Here is a 15,604-nt window from a genome sequence, read left to right as displayed (position 1 = left end):
GTTTCCTCTCCTCCTCCTCCTCCTCCTCCTCCTCCTCCTCCTCCTCCTCCTCCTCCTCCCCCACAGAGCCGTGGTGATGCCCATAGCCCACGAGTTCTCCCCTGATGTGGTGCTGGTGTCAGCTGGCTTTGATGCTGTCGAAGGACATTCGTCATCACTGGGAGGCTACAAGGTCACAGCCAAGTGTAAGGCTCACTCGCTTCACATTCAGCACACATTAACATTCTCTTACTCACAGACATAGACATAGATGTGAATCAGGGTTAATGTCACACAAAGTGCATTCGTCCGTAATTATACAAAACAATACAGTGGTCTTTAGGGCATTTAGCTTAAAGAATGACTCCTTGAGTGTTTCTTCAGAGTCTTTGTTTCCTGGTTGAAACCCGCCTCATATGGACCCTGACTTGTTTGCCTCTGGTTAGAGTAATATTTAGTTGTCCTCGATGGCATTTTAATCTCATCATTTTGAAATGTATCATAGTAGCAGACACACCGAGCTAGACTGTGTTAATCAACTAACTTTTATGAAGCCTTTTTTTTCTCTCTTTCACAGCTGATCAGCCTTATTGATTTCAGACATTAGAACCACTCAAGAGTTTGTTTGTGCACTGAATTGACAATCTCAATTCATAAATCTCATCAGTGTTGTAAATAGTACCCAAAAGTCTCATTTGAGTAAAAGTAAAGATATTGTATTAACATATGACTTTGGTTAAAGTCATCTGCAAAAATATTACTTTTAGTAAAAGTCTAAAAGTAACTGTTACTGATACTGATTTTAAATTTTCGTAAGTGCCGAAAGCAATTTTCTAGCAAGAAATCCACAGTACAGGTAAAAGTAAATTTTACATGTATGTGTATACGGCATACTTTTGGTGAACCAATTATCAGACAAGATATTCTGTGTTATTGATTATCAGAATCAGTGATCTGTGGTTATTGTTGTTTTATTTTTTGTTTTGTTTGTTTTTTATCCAATTGCCAATTAAATAAGCTAATTTAAAAATATGCTACTTTGGCATTAATGTAATAAAGTAAAAAATACAATATTTGGATTAGAAGTTCAAAGTAGCAGAAAAATTTAGTGCACATGTAAAGTACAAATACTTTTAAAACTGTACTCAAGTACAGTACTTGAGTAAATGTAATAAGTTACTTCACATCACTGAGTTTCATATATTGTAAATGTAATGTGAGCAGTTAGCACTGATGTGTAATAATGTTGACACAAACACGACAGTTTTGTGAGTTAAAGGCTGTTGTGGAAAGTGACACCGACTGTCACAAACATTGGAGGAATCATTCAGTGTTGTTAATCAAAGCCTGGAGAGAAATCCCTGACTGTGTGTGTTTGTGTGTGTGTGTCTCTAGGTTTTGGCTTCCTGACCCGTCAGCTGATGTCACTGGCTGGTGGTCGGGTGGTCCTGGCTCTTGAGGGGGGACATGACCTCAAGGCCATCTGCGATGCCTCTGAGGCCTGCGTCAGCGCCTTGCTAGGCATGGAGGTGAGATGTGTGTGGACATATGTGTGTGGTACATGTTTGTGTCTGTAGAGATATACGTTATGTTCTCTCTAACTAACTTGCTGTGTCACAGGTGGAGCCGCTGTCCCAGTCTGTGTTAGACCAGAAACCTTGTGAAAACGCTGTCAAGTCCCTGCAGAGAGTCATCCAGGTTCAGGGTGAGAACTCACAACACAACACAACCATCAGCATCTAACAGCACGTCATTCAGAGGGTTTGCACATTTCATCAACAGAGAAGTATTATCTCTCGCAAATAACCTGTGGATCATCTAACTAGACCATGTGCAAAAATACCAATTTGTTGGGTTCCGTGCCATGGGAACAAATAAATAAGCCATCATCAGTAAAAGCCAAAACTTTCATCATATATGTCTGTGGGAACATTTTCATCTTCTGTTCTGCACGTTTGAAGTTTTGCAAACCTGTCGCTCACTTCCAAAGTTTGGTGGTAGAACTGATCTGTTACCTGTGTAATTATCTCTGAATTAATCCTGGACTTGACCCTGTCTGACACATTAATATGAGACGGGCAACCTGACTGGCAGGCACATTGAATATGCTCTGTGCTGGCTGCTGGGCGCTACAGGCAAAAACTGTTGGGTTCACAAAAAGGATCTGAGTAAATGGTTTTTTTTTTTAAATAAAGAGGCAGTGACACATGCAGATTGCGCAGGCAGAACCACCCTCCATGCCTTCAGTAAATTACTTTGGATTGTGATTTCTCCTGAGCAGACTAACTCGATTATTTTGACTCAAAATTTAAGGAATGCTTCAAAACTTTTCAAACGAGGACAGTGAAGCATAATGAGGCTTTTCAGATACAGAAATGAGGAGCAGAGCTGCTGGGTTGAGAATGTATTATTTCACAATATCATCTTGCTCAGTTTGCAGAATTACAACTGGCACCTGCAGCAGCCAGTATAGACTAAATCAACTGCCTGTTCACTGTCACATTTCTGTGTTCGGTGCTGCTTTCGATATTTGAACACTAAATTAAAATAACACAATAGGAATAATATCCTTAATAGTTTTTAGTTTGACTGCCTTCATTTGCTGTTTTTCTTCCTCCAAAGTTGTTTCCGTCTTTCTTTATTAAAGCGGTAACAGCAGGTTTTCTCCTTTCTCGCACCTCCATTTTCTGTCTCTGTTGACTTTACTTTCTCCCTCTCTCCACGGTCTGTCATAAGCTGCTGCAGACCTGACCAAGCAAAAGTCTAAGACATTATTGAAATATACATATACACCTACAATACATTCTTCAATACAATATTGAAATGTCACAATAAAGAGTCTGAATAATAGGTTGGGTTGAACATATTTGATTTATATTGGCCAAGTTATCGCTCCGTGGACTCCGGTGGTACAAGCATTTATGAGCTCAAAGACATACACAGTCATGCCACCATTTTCACTGCCTTATACATGTGAAGATTACAAGTCTATTTATATGAATTCAGCCCAAAGTGACAAAGCACTTCTTTACAACCTGTGTAGCTGACAGTATCCTCTATTTCTGTATCCTCAATTCAAACAAGTAAAACATTTTTAAAAATGATCATTTCAGGGCGTCAAAAGTTTTGTTTATGTTTCTGCTTCTGCTGCCATTGTTACGTTTTATTTTACAAAATCAAAACAAAAAAAAATGTTGAATGTTAGTGAAGTTGAACAAACAATTTTAATCTTCAAATTATTTTTAACTTTTCTAGCCTTTTTTTTTCATTTCCATTCTCTGTAACTTTAATCTGGATTTCTTCACTTTGCACCTCCCTCCGTCTCCTCATCCCTCCTGCTCTCTGACCACCTCTCCTCCTCTTCATCCCTGTCTCCCATCCCTCCCTCCAGCCGTCCCACACACAGACAGATGCGCGCACACACACACACGGCCGCCCTGGCTCCAATTATCTTCAAACACTTCTCTGGCACACGACCTTCGCAACATCCCCTCCTGATTGCACACAAATGTTATCCCAACCAAATTAGATTAATTAAAAATATTTGCAAAGCCACAAGAATGTTAAGCCCATAATTTAGGCCCGGGGTGAAATATATGTGAGTTGCGTACACAGCCAGAACACACACACGCTCACAGACGAACACATTTGCAAACACTGATTGATTTTGCTTCCACTGTGTGTCGCAGGACTCAGGCCTGGAGACCTTGAGAGAACAGATTGAATTTGAGTTTACATTTCCTGATCAACGTGGACATTTTCGACCACAGGCTGTTTATAACAGTCGATGCTTATATTGAGATCAAACGGCTACAACTGGTGGATCAAACACCAAGTGCTGCTTTTTAATAATGCAGTGCAGGAACTCTCCCTCAAGGAATCATTCAGGATGAAAACAAGACTGAAATACCGACAACTGTGGCCATTAATCTTTCTCTTTTTCTCCTTCCTTATTCCTCTCCCCTTTTTTCCATCTTGTTGCCTCCTGCAGGTGAATACTGGCAGAGTGTGAAGGATTCCGCCGCCACAGTGAATCTGTCCTACCTGCAGGCGCAGAGACGGCGGCTGAGAAGAGACTCGGACAGCGAGGCTGTCAACGCCATCGCCTCGCTGTCGATGGGGGCCGTCACCTCTAAGAAGTAAGGATGACGTTGTCTTTAATGTCTTCTACTGCAGCATCATCACAGCGCTCCACTTTGTGCATCTTAAAATCGGTTTCTTTCTCTTTTATTTAAAGAAAAGATGAACTGACAGAGAAAAGTGATTCTCTCTGAAGGATGGGTCTCCTGAAAACTGCCTTTGACCAAGTCTCAGTGGACACACACACACACACACACACACACACACACACACACACACACACAGCTATGCATTTGAACCATCACTGGAAGCAGATGTTCGACCACTGTATCCATCACCTCACAGACACTCCTCCACCTGCATTACTACTGGCTGCAGAGTCAAACACAACATTCATATCGTCCTGACGCTTCCACACATCAATGAGCTGAGAAAAAATTGTAGAGAAAGACAACCAGAGGCAGATTAATGAAGGATCTTCATTTTCTTGTGGCAATGGGAGCTGACAACGTGACGTAGCATCAACACAGGAACACACTTGACAAAGCACAGCTACTGCGATTTCAAACATTCACCTTGTAAATGACTCCTACAAGACCTGCGAGAGACGGCTCGAACTGTCGCAACCTTGAGGGTGGGGGTCAAAGGTCACCTCATCTTACTGGAGTCAATCCCTCAGAGCGGAAGGAGTCGTCCCCTCAGGACGTGCCGGTGAAGGAGAGCAGACACTTCCTCAGCACTATGACTATGATGATGTCATTTGTCTGCTTGTGACAGAGACCCCATGAAGGAAAAGATCAGCAGTTTCTGATTGTTTTGCACTGTACTGTTCTGTAATGTGAACCGGACAAGATGGAAGAGATGCAGCCTCATCGCCCATGTTAACAATCAAACATCTTGTTTGATTGTATTTTTAGTTTATTTTACCTGTGGACCACATTTTTGTGAATGTCAGCACAAGAGTTTTTTTCTTTGTTTAAGAATCCAGTAAGAGTGAAGCTACAGTGAAGTCTGAGATACATATGTTTCATATTGTTTTGTATGTCCACATATTTTCTTAAATCTTTTTTTTTTTTTTCTTTCTTGGCCTGTCGGGCGAGCACATGCAGAACGACTGTATATCTCTGCAGTTATTGTTACAGCTCCCCGACAGATAAAAGAGGACGCAGCAGTCTTTGAAGTGCATCTTAAATGTGGAGATATACTGTAGTTTATATCGGTGGCATTAGTCACAGTGAATAGCTAATACCTCTAGTCATCAATATCAGCAGGGGAAGTGATCACAAGAGATTCTTGACATGTCAGCAAAGACAGAAATCACCCATGATGCCTTATTGCAGCGTGACCACTCAGACATGATTGTTTATGAGACAATTCAGATCACACCTTCTCTATCCGGAGATTGGTTTTTTACTTTTTGGACTAGACTCGTCCAAACACTTAATGACAATCAGACACTTAAAGTTCCCTCAGGATGGGATGATCAGAATGACTTGGGTCTTAAAAGCTTTTATAGTGTTTCAGTGGACCAGTGTTTCTACCTGTGGATAAGCATTCCTGCTGTATTGTATTTTGTGAATGTACTTTTTCTTTTTTTAAGGACAAACTGGTCTGTCTGGTGTTTGTCACTGACATAGCAGCGCTCTGTGTCCCGACAGCGTCGGTGATGTTTTGCTCCGCAGACCAAACAGTGACGTTTTGACAGTTAGGACGGAGCAGTAATACTGAGATAGTTGAATATCCTCACAGTGCAATTGGACACAGGTTAAGCGCAACCAAAGCTTATGAGAACAATGTGCCGTCCCTGGACTGGCATGGCTTATAGAACTTCAAAGACTTCTGAGAATTTGTGAATGTTTCTTTTTTTCTATCCGAACAGTTGAACAGCACCAAAAGCGCAGGATGGATATATAAACAAATTCACTTCTCAAAAAAGAAAAAAAAAAAACCTACATGACTTCTATTTATACATTCACATTCTGTGTCTTTGAAGTGCTCTTTGCATGTCTAACACAATTTTAACGGTGCTATGGATACATTGTATTAAGCGCAGTATGTTTGTTCTTTTAGTTTCTTTCTTTCTTTATGTTGCATCATGTGAATGCAACTGAAAACCTGTCAGAGACTTTGTTAATGTAATGAAAATGTGAAAAAATTATGAGAAACGTGGAGTTTTAGCTCTACATGTAGGACGGCTCAACAGCGGAGTGTAGCTTAACGTGGCTTTAACATTCACGACAGTGACCTGACATATCTAATGTCTTATCTTTTGTCTAATTTCATGCAAATGACTTATTTTTGTATTTGCGAATATTAAAAAATGAACCCTGTGTGTACTCAGAGACCAAATTATCAGCCCGTGTGCCTTTAAGTATCATACTGACCAACCTGTGTGAAGGTAGCCTTAATGAACTGGATCTTAATTAAAACTGCAGCAGAAGTCCAGTTTTGTCATAACTGACACTCAGATTTTGTTTCTGTATAGTGTACATAATTACTTGGTTTTGGTTGTTTTGTCTGCCTTTGTCTTTTCTACTATTTCTTTCCTCAAAAATCCTTAATAAAGGTAAATTATAAATATCTGAATGTGATTGTTGTTTTATTTCTAATGAATTCTCCTTTTTAACTCAGAATTGTAATATTTACAATTTTAATAAGGTAATAATACAAACTCAGAAATATTTAAGTATTTAAATAAACAAGCTGTTGTCAGAGGAAAATAAGGTGCCAAGACCACAGTTTGAAGCTAAAAAGGTGGCAGGGTCCGCCACACATAAAAAGTGAAACAGTATGAAGTGGTGTTGTCCTTTAGGGTTTAAGCATTGTTTAGGATTACAAATCGGTCAATAAAGATCTTTGTCCTCTAATTAAGGATTAGAATTTCTGACACAGTGCACCTTTAACTTTGTTATTTTGTATTATTGTGTTTTAGCTGCCTCACAATGCATTATTCCTCTGATTAACACAATATTGCACTCATACATCATCAAAAAAAAGTTTTATTGTCCACAGGAGCTGACATAATAAAGATTATCAAAAGCAAAATGCAAAAGAGTACAAAAGAAACATGATGGAACAGTAATTGGACAACTTGAATCCTCGATACTCTTCCTTGAATCATTTACATGTAACCTTTTTGCTTTTACTTTGGCATTATTCAGTTGCTCACAGCAAGTTTGCAAAGATATTTCTTAAAGCTGCAGGAAAAACATACATCAGATTTTCTTGCATTTGAAAATCAGTTTTCTGCAACGCTCACTAAAAACAGAAACACTGAAGTAAAAAAAACAAACAAACAAAAAAAAAAACGGAATAGTGGCTGAAATGTGATCAGTGGTCTAAGACATTTTTCCCATGGACAGTTTTCATTAAAGCCGAGTGTAATGCATGAGCAGAGTTAAAGTAATACAGTGTGCATACACCAAATTCACAAACAGATACACTTGAAAACCCCCCAAAACACACAGAAAGCTATCCAGTTACTACAGCACAACAAAGTAGGAGATCTGCGTCAGATTTCTCGTGCTCCTCTTTTCCCCACAAGACGGGGCTTTGAGAGCCAGAGAGATTAGCTTATTAGCATTTTAGCTGTAAACATTCATTGGCTGTGACCGCCCTCTAACCATCACTGTGCCATTATCATTAGTCATCGTAATGTCTGTCTGGCAGTGAGTCACCCCGATGTGAAGAGTCAGGGTGGATGATGGTTATCACGGTGTTACCCAAGGCACTCGAACCAGCAGCCATTTTGTTTCATTGTCAACGCAGGCCAGCTGTTTGTTTTTTTCCTTTTTGTTTGTGTTTTCCTCAGTCAAAAATGTTCAGCGCTGGACTGTCACGTCTCCTCAACAGCGTTTCAGAAAGACAAAGTGAAAACTGTTGGGAGTCAAGCTGCTAGAAAATGTCTCAGTGTCTCAGAGTCGTGTCCGGAGAAAGAGGAGAGAAAAAAAAAAGGTTTTCTTAAAGATTAAAAACCGGGGATCGTCTGGTGAGGCAGGAACACATTTCTTCTTTGAGGGTAGAGAATTTTCCATTTGTCGGTTTTCTGCGGAGATGAAGAAACACGGGGTTAACATCACAACACTTGGAGATAAAGAGACAACTTCATAGTTGTTTGTCTGAAGCGGTGGCAGAGCGATTGTGTGTTGAGGTTTGAAAAATGTGTCTGCAAACAAACAAACAAACACTTCTACTTAGTGGATCGTGGAAAAATCCCTACAGCTCCTTAACTTCTTCTCTCTTGTTTTAACAAGCAAACATTTCATCTGGAGCGTTCTCAGTTCTCCCTAATTACAGTGTGCCTTTCCATGCTTCAAGGAGGACACACACAGAGAAAAGAAGCAGCCCAGAGAGAAGACTTAGACACGCAGTGTGTTCGTTGGTGTCATCCCATCACACGACTTTGATTATACCATAAAAGTGTGAATGTGTAAGTCGTCATGTCGTCAGTGCAACCTCTGTGACGTCTTTGTTTCTAGCTTTTTTTCCACAAAGTGTTGCTTCAGAAAATTTACTTTTTTTTGTGACTTGATCTAAAGTTTTAAAGTCACAATCCTTCAGACTTTTAACCTCAAGGAGCTATACGCTTTTTATTGTTAGTGGCGGAGTCCGCCACACCTGCACTGGATTCAGATTTGCCTGCCTAAGATTTACGGGAAAATAGCTGTTAACGAAAACACATGTACAGGTGCTTCTGGAGGTTTTTTATTTGAGCCTTTCTGTTTTTTTATTTTACACTTACAATTAATGGAACCTTTGTTCTATAATGCTCGTGGCTCTCTGTTCTTCTGTAAATTGTATGTGCATGTAAATGTTTGACAGATGCTGATGGACCAAAGTTATGTGACGTTAAAAGTCACAATCCGCAAGATTTTCAGACCACATTTTCGACCACTTTTTGTGGCCAATTTTTTTCTTCTACATATTTTTTTCGTTTGCTTTTTCCTTTTATTTCTTTTATTTGCAGCACTCATTCAATGTCTGTACATTCAGTAATTACCTCTCTATACTGTAATATTTGTTGTTAGTGGCGGAGTCCGCCACACCTGCATTGAGCTCAGATTGTCTAAGTGATTCTTAGCACTGGAAACAAAGAAAAACTGAAGAAAACACATTTGAAAGTGCTCCTGCAGGTTTTTATCTGAGCCTTTCCTTTTATTTTACACTTCAATAATAATTGAAACCTTTATATTATTATATTTCATTACCTTTAACTCTTTCTGTGAATTGTATGTTTATAAATGTTTGACAGATCCTGATACATTCTGGACCAAAGTTCTGTGATGTAGAAACAAGATTTTCATGAAATAAAACCCATTTTGTGACATTACTTGTGATCTTTTCTTTCTTTATTTCATTCCATGTATGTACCCTTTGTATTTACCTCTATATCGCAGTGTGTTTTTTGCCAGTGGCGGAGTCCGCCACACTTGCACTGGATTCAGATTGTCTACCCAAGATTCCCAGGAGACAGCTGTTTTTATGGAAAAATACCTTTAAAGGCACTTTGGGTTTTTTTTTTTTATTTGAGTCTTTCTTTTTATTCTACATTTTTAAAAATTACTGAAATCTTTATTTTCAATTGCCAATCAATCTTTTGGGTTTCTGTGAATCGTATATTCATGAATGTGAATGTTTGACAGATCCTGATGTTTTTTGACCAAAGCTAAACGTTTAAAGTTACAAAAAGATGTTCATGTTGTCAAACACAATTTTTTTACTAATTCTTTTGGTCTTTTCTGTTTTTGCAGTAGCAATTCAATGTGTATGTGTATATATATATTCAGTATTTACCTCCCTATATAGTTTTTACTATCAGTGGCAGAGTCCGCTACACCTGCACTGGATTCAGATTGTCTACCTAATAACTTAAGGAAAACAATTTTTAAAGGTTTTCATTTGAGTCTTTCTTTTTTTTACACTTTAAAAACTATTTAAAACTTTATTTTAAATTGGCTATATGTCTCCATTTGTTTCTGTGGATCGTATCTGCAGGTAATGTTTGACAGATCCTGGTGCATTTTAGACCACAGTAATTTTGTGTGATTTGTCGCCTACGTGTCAAAGCAGAAATCATTCCTCCGTGGCTCTGTATCCCTGCAGCTGTCTGAGCGAGGCACATACAGATACATGCACAAATGCATGAAGCCGCCTAATACACGCACACACACACAAACACACACACACACAGAGACACACACACACAAAACTCCCACCTGCGCTCGGCTCGCAGTTTGGCTCACTAAAAATAAAGATGACTATCAGAAGCCACAACTTCTGGATGAGGCTTTAAAAACGCAGATGAGCCGCAGAGGACGTTACATCTGGTCCCAGATCAGTCCCGAGTGCAAGCCAGAGATTTAATACGCACAGAAGAGCATCCAACAGCTGGTCAATCCAAACTGTTTAACACACACACACACACACACACACACACACACACATGCATGGACGCAGCAAAGCCAGGGGTTCCGGCAGAGGAAAGAGCAGTGACAGGCATTTTGATTATAGTGTAAACAGAAGGGAGAGTATTGTTTTCTTCCAACTTAAACATAACAGTCCTGCTTTATTCTGAAAGTCTCATCCTGAGCCAGACACACACACATTTTCTTAAGTCAGGTTCATCAAAACGCTCAAAACCGCGAGCTGTGTATTCATGTTCAATTGTGTGCATGCTGGAGACTCTCAAGGAAAATAATAAAGGATCTTTTACGAGGAAAGTACAAAATATTAGGAAGCATAATTGATGTTGTAAACCGAGGTCAAACCAGTCATTTAGCCATTTATGTAAAACAACCCTGTTTTTGAAAGGAACACATTTCAATTTACTGCAAGCCAACACATCGACAGGAATTGCAACCTCTCAAAATGATGATCTTTCTGACTCAGTGTTAAAAAAAACAAAACAAAAAAAACTCTGAACTTTACTTTCATGTATTGTCAGGTGTTCCAGCTATTTTGTCCACACCCTACATACCATCTGCCATAGAGGAGGGGTGGATACAGAGAAGCAGGATTTCTGTTAAGCTTTTAGAAAACTTAAACAGAGGCTGCAACTTTCAAATTTGGACATTATGTGGGTATTCGGATGAGTGACAATTTAGTGCATGTATACACACTGTTTTAAATTACCCCCCCACACACACACACACACAGACACACAAACACACACAAACACACACTGCCACACGCTGTCTTTGATGTCTCTCAGGCTCTTTCTAACCTCACCTCCTCCCTAAACTTAGGTCAGCTTCAGGCCTTGAATTTCGAGCACTTTCTGTGGCGGCCCCTGCGGAGCTGATGATAACAGGCAGAGCAGGCAAAGTGGTAGGTAATAACTACCGCGCTGCGTTCAAGGACACTCCGCTCCACGTGCTGGGGCCTTGGGATTCCATCCACAGCACCAGCTAGAGCCCTCGACGTCTGCTCGCAGAGGCCACTGGAGGTTTTAGTAATAACCCAGAGTGGAACACCTGCAGTGTGCACATGGCTGGCGGCTGCGTGTGTGTGTCTGGACAGTGTAACGTATATATGTGTTGAACGCAGCCTGTGTAGCAGTGCTGGCTTTTGATTCACAGTGAATAATGAGCTTGTGTCTGCTCGAAGATCTGCGCCTGTTTGAAATGTGTTTACCTTGACCTGTCATCCAGCCGATGAAACGTGCGTATTCATCATCAGATTAATCTCTGCTTCTCGTCACATTTCAGCCTGTTTCCTGTTTCTAAATGCTTATCTTGTATTCTGTGATTTTATTTTGAAGGACTTTTTGGATCCTTTTTAACAAAAAAAAAAAAAAAAAAAAAAAATATCTAGAATTAAAACCAGCAGAAGGCGAAGATAAAATCACTGAAACAACATCTGCAAGTGTATCCTGTTTACTAATCTGCAGATGTGCTCACACACATCCTAGCTCACACTCACTGCACAGGTAATTGAGACTCACTACCAACACATACATACACAAACACACACACCGGTGCACGTGTATATTTGCTGATACACACAGGCCCGTGTGCCTGACCCTAACCCTGGTACACACACCTTCCTAATACCTCACAACTGTTTCCAATCTAAAGGTTCCTGCTTGTCTGGGCCCCGGCGGGGCCTGATTGCACGATACAAGATCCTGAGGAGAGAGGGCAAGGCTGCAGGGGAGAGAGAGGGAGAGCGAGGGAGAGATGTGCCTCCACTTATTTCCACTCACTCTCCCTTTCTTTTCATGCTGTACCTGTGCAGGAATCTGGTGTCTGTTAAAGGGCGGTTGAAAAAAAACAGAGCCTGTGTGAAGTCGATCCTACAGATTCTGGAGGCAAACATTTGTCTAAAACACATCAGAGGTCTGTCAACCACCGGAGAGTTTAGATTAGGACGATGATAACGTGCCACTGGTTCATTTAAGTTAATAAAGTGAAAGAACCAAGAGGCTTAAACATGTTATCTGTCAACCAGTGCTCCACCTTTATTTATGTTCTAAGATATTTTTAATGTAATTTATTGTATTTATCAATATGTGTTACTGAACCTTGTACATTACAGAGGATAAGGTCCTGTGATCATTTATAGACTTGATTTACTTAACTAGCTTTTTTTTTTAACCCTTTGATTCTTTGTTATCTGACTTAAAAATTATCATTTCGGTTTAATTTCAATTGTTGATCTTTTTTTAAAATGCTTTATAATTCCACGTGAAGCATTTTGTAATGCTGACTTATGAAGGATTCAATACAAGCTATATATTTTGTGCAAGTTACTTTTATTTGCACATTTTTTTCTTTACTTTCTTTTTTTTTCTAAAGGACTTTAATTTGAGTAAAAGGTTCTCCTGGCCTTGGCATCTTTTTTTGCAAGAGCCAAAATGGCTGAATAATTTGCACAAACTGACACAGAGGCAGCACCTGATTTGAATCACTAAATAAATCAATGTCATACGAGTTACATAATAATTATTAATCAAATCAGTTTTATGTAACAGCTATTCAAGAAAAGCAGAAACTTAACAGCATTGTTACACAGAAAATCAGTAATGGTAATAAAAATACGTTTAGCAGTTTTTGTTGTGATCAATTTAATCTTCCTATGGAACGATTGACAATAATGCACTTTGTACACGTCTCAACCAACCATTTTTACATTTTCACATCAAAGTCTTATATATGATTTTATCTTTTTTAAGATTAGTAAATCCCTTTTCCAGATTATCATTGTACGCCTTGGAGAACAATTTTGTAAAGTTTCAAAAAACTAAAAGCACACGTGTTCATGGTGTTTTTATAGAACTGAAAGTTAAATAAAACTCACTAGCTTGTAAATATTAAAACTAATAAGTAGTGTCGGCATGTGTTGATGTTTTAATCACACACATTTTAAATGTTGTCTTCTTGTTATTCATTTATAAGTACATCTGTTTGTGATTGGGTGTAAATATGCTTTGTAGAACAACTTTAAGCGCCTTTTTCGTAAAATGCTGCAATTCTCACAGTGATTTTCTAACATAAAAGCTGAGAGCAGGTCGATGTTTTGAATTTCTTTTGGGGTCTTATCACAACAGAAAACTAAACGAGAGTTTTTGAGGCACAGATTTTATGCTGTTGTAATTCCTGCATATGTAATTTGTTTACAAGGCTACAAATAAACTTCACCATGTGTGTCCATGTGCTAATGTCATGGTGAGTACAGAAGTGTGTGCACAAGTGTGCATGTTTGTTTGATTTATGCATGTGTTCTGTGTGTGTGTGAGTGTGTGTGTGTGTGTGTGTGTGTGGTTGTTTGTATATTGTACCTGATGGGCTGCAGCGGAGCATCTTGTTGCACTGGACTAAACTGTAGGACAGACAAGGGAGAGCAGTGGGAGCAGACAGAATGGAGGGAAACAAGGTGAACTCAGACAGGGTTTGGCTGCAAAGGTCCAACAGTGGATGTTAGTGCTGGCGGAAATGGAGTGAACCATTACAGAGCGCATAAATCGAGCAGGAATGTGTGCAAAGGCTTGAGAGGAAAAGGTTAAGATCAGACCTGAAGTGAAGAATTCAGGGGTTAGGAGGTCAGGAAAATGGGTGCAAACACAGACGGAGGCCGTGGGGTGAAGATGTGGACACGAGAGGGTTTAAGAGGGAAGTTCGTGGGGATCCTAGTGGCTGGCGGACATGGCCCAGGCCCCCTCCATCCTCCAGACGGAAAAGGCGTAGCTCAGTCTTTCGTGGGCCAGGTAGTTGCAGCTGGCCAGCTTGGCGTCCATCTCGTCGCTCTGCAGCACCTGGTAGAGGAAGTCGATGTAGCGCGAGGCCAGCTTCAGGATCTGGATCTTGCTCAGCTTGTCTGAAGGTAACGTGGGGATGATCTTGCGTAGAGAGGCGAAGGCGTCGTTCAGAGACTGAGTGCGTTGACGCTCCCGCACGTTGGCAATGACGCGCTGAGAGTGGAGGTCCTCGAAGGGCTGGTCCAGCCTGGGGCCCAGAGATGTGGGGGCCAACGACACGATCGTCGTAGGGCTTTTCTTTGGCCTCTTCGGCACGGACGGCAGCAGGCTGTTGGGGCTGCCGGTGCTGCTCTCCTCCGCCTGACCGAGGCTGTCCTTCTTGGGGTAAGGGGAACGTTTTCGGTTTCCTTGCTGGTGGCCCTTCTTCGACCCTCTTTCCAGTTCCTCCTCGCTGGCCCCCATACCTCCTTCAGGGGAGTTCGTGCAGGACACCTCTTCTCTCATTGTACTGTCCACCGACACCTTTAACTTCCAATGCAAAGACAGGATGCTGTGACACTCTCGTTCAAACGACAACAAACCCTGGAATCGACGAGCTTGTGCAACAAAAGTCTTCTCTTTTGTCAAAGTAAGTCAAGGCTTCTGAAGCTCCATCGGATTGGACGTGGCTTTGGCTGTCCTGCTTCCTGGTTACCTTGTTAAAATTCTCAGTTTCACATTCCCCTCTCAACCTGGCAGACAGAACAACAACAAACCATCTGACAGGCAGGTCCACCTCCGCCTCTTTTATACCCAAACGCTAACCCGGGGCCTGCGGGCAGTTCTCTTTGGCTCAGCGGACTTCCAGAGGGCGTGGTTCGGCCTGAGCCAGGCAGAGAAGCAGGAAGCGTGTTAGCTGGGCGGGCGGTAGGGGAAGGGGGTGAGTGGCTCTCTCAGCCAATAAGAAGAGCTGTGTCTAATGTTGCAGAGATGTCTGAGGCTTTATGGGTTCCAGATTTGGGGCTGGAGCTTCAGTCCACATGCAGCCTTGTGTCTGCATTCTCCCGCATCAATTCATTACGAGGACATGAGGATCGTTCTTTTATTTCTGCTGGTGATCGGCGTAAACTTAAATACTGAACGCTCATCATAAAGTATTTTTATGGACACATTCCTCCACAAACAATGTGCAACGTAAAAGTGATAAATCACGTGTGTTGATGTGGTGCTAAAGGTTTTTCATTTCGTCCTTTGACATAAGAACAAGTGTGAGGCCACTGCAGGGATTTTTATCGCGCTGATAACAAGACACCATGAAAACAATGCCGTTACACACAGTGATGAAATGTAACTAAGTACACTTTCTCAAGC

The 15,604-nt window shown here is 40.8% G+C and overlaps 2 protein-coding genes across 4 annotated transcripts in view; one reads left to right on the top strand and one right to left on the bottom strand.

Moving 5' to 3' along the window:
• The window catches only part of LOC115583762 (histone deacetylase 7-like), a 46,014-nt gene extending 39,375 nt beyond the window's left edge, over window positions 1-6,639 (top strand). For all 3 annotated transcript variants that reach the window (XM_030420938.1, XM_030420937.1, XM_030420939.1), the window contains exons 21-25: window positions 67-185; window positions 1,375-1,508; window positions 1,600-1,684; window positions 3,971-4,118; window positions 4,217-6,639. In XM_030420938.1, coding sequence (XP_030276798.1) covers window positions 67-185; window positions 1,375-1,508; window positions 1,600-1,684; window positions 3,971-4,118; window positions 4,217-4,253 — 523 coding nt within the window. In that variant the 3' untranslated portion in view covers window positions 4,254-6,639. The remainder of the gene's footprint in view (window positions 1-66; window positions 186-1,374; window positions 1,509-1,599; window positions 1,685-3,970; window positions 4,119-4,216) is intronic.
• A 401-nt stretch (window positions 6,640-7,040) lies between these two features.
• Window positions 7,041-15,006, bottom strand: LOC115582687 (twist-related protein 2-like). Its single transcript, XM_030418801.1, has 2 exons — window positions 13,838-15,006; window positions 7,041-8,104 (listed from the first exon to the last, which is right to left on the bottom strand). The coding sequence occupies exon 1, from the start codon at window positions 14,756-14,758 to the stop codon at window positions 14,186-14,188; it is 573 nt and encodes a 190-aa protein (XP_030274661.1). The 5' UTR covers window positions 14,759-15,006; the 3' UTR covers window positions 7,041-8,104; window positions 13,838-14,185.
• Between the last annotated feature and the right edge of the window lie 598 nt (window positions 15,007-15,604).

The sequence above is a fragment of the Sparus aurata genome, chromosome 6 (genome assembly GCF_900880675.1).
Source record: "Sparus aurata chromosome 6, fSpaAur1.1, whole genome shotgun sequence".
NCBI classification, from domain to species: domain Eukaryota; kingdom Metazoa; phylum Chordata; class Actinopteri; order Spariformes; family Sparidae; genus Sparus; species Sparus aurata.
The sequence above is the reverse complement of the archived record's forward strand: the minus strand, read 5'-3'. Positions and strand labels throughout refer to the sequence as shown.

Excerpts from the sequence above, each read along its gene's own strand:
- LOC115582687 (XM_030418801.1), bottom strand. The coding sequence starts at position 14,758 with ATGAGAGAAGAGGTGTCCTGCACGAACTCCCCTGAAGGAGGTATGGGG.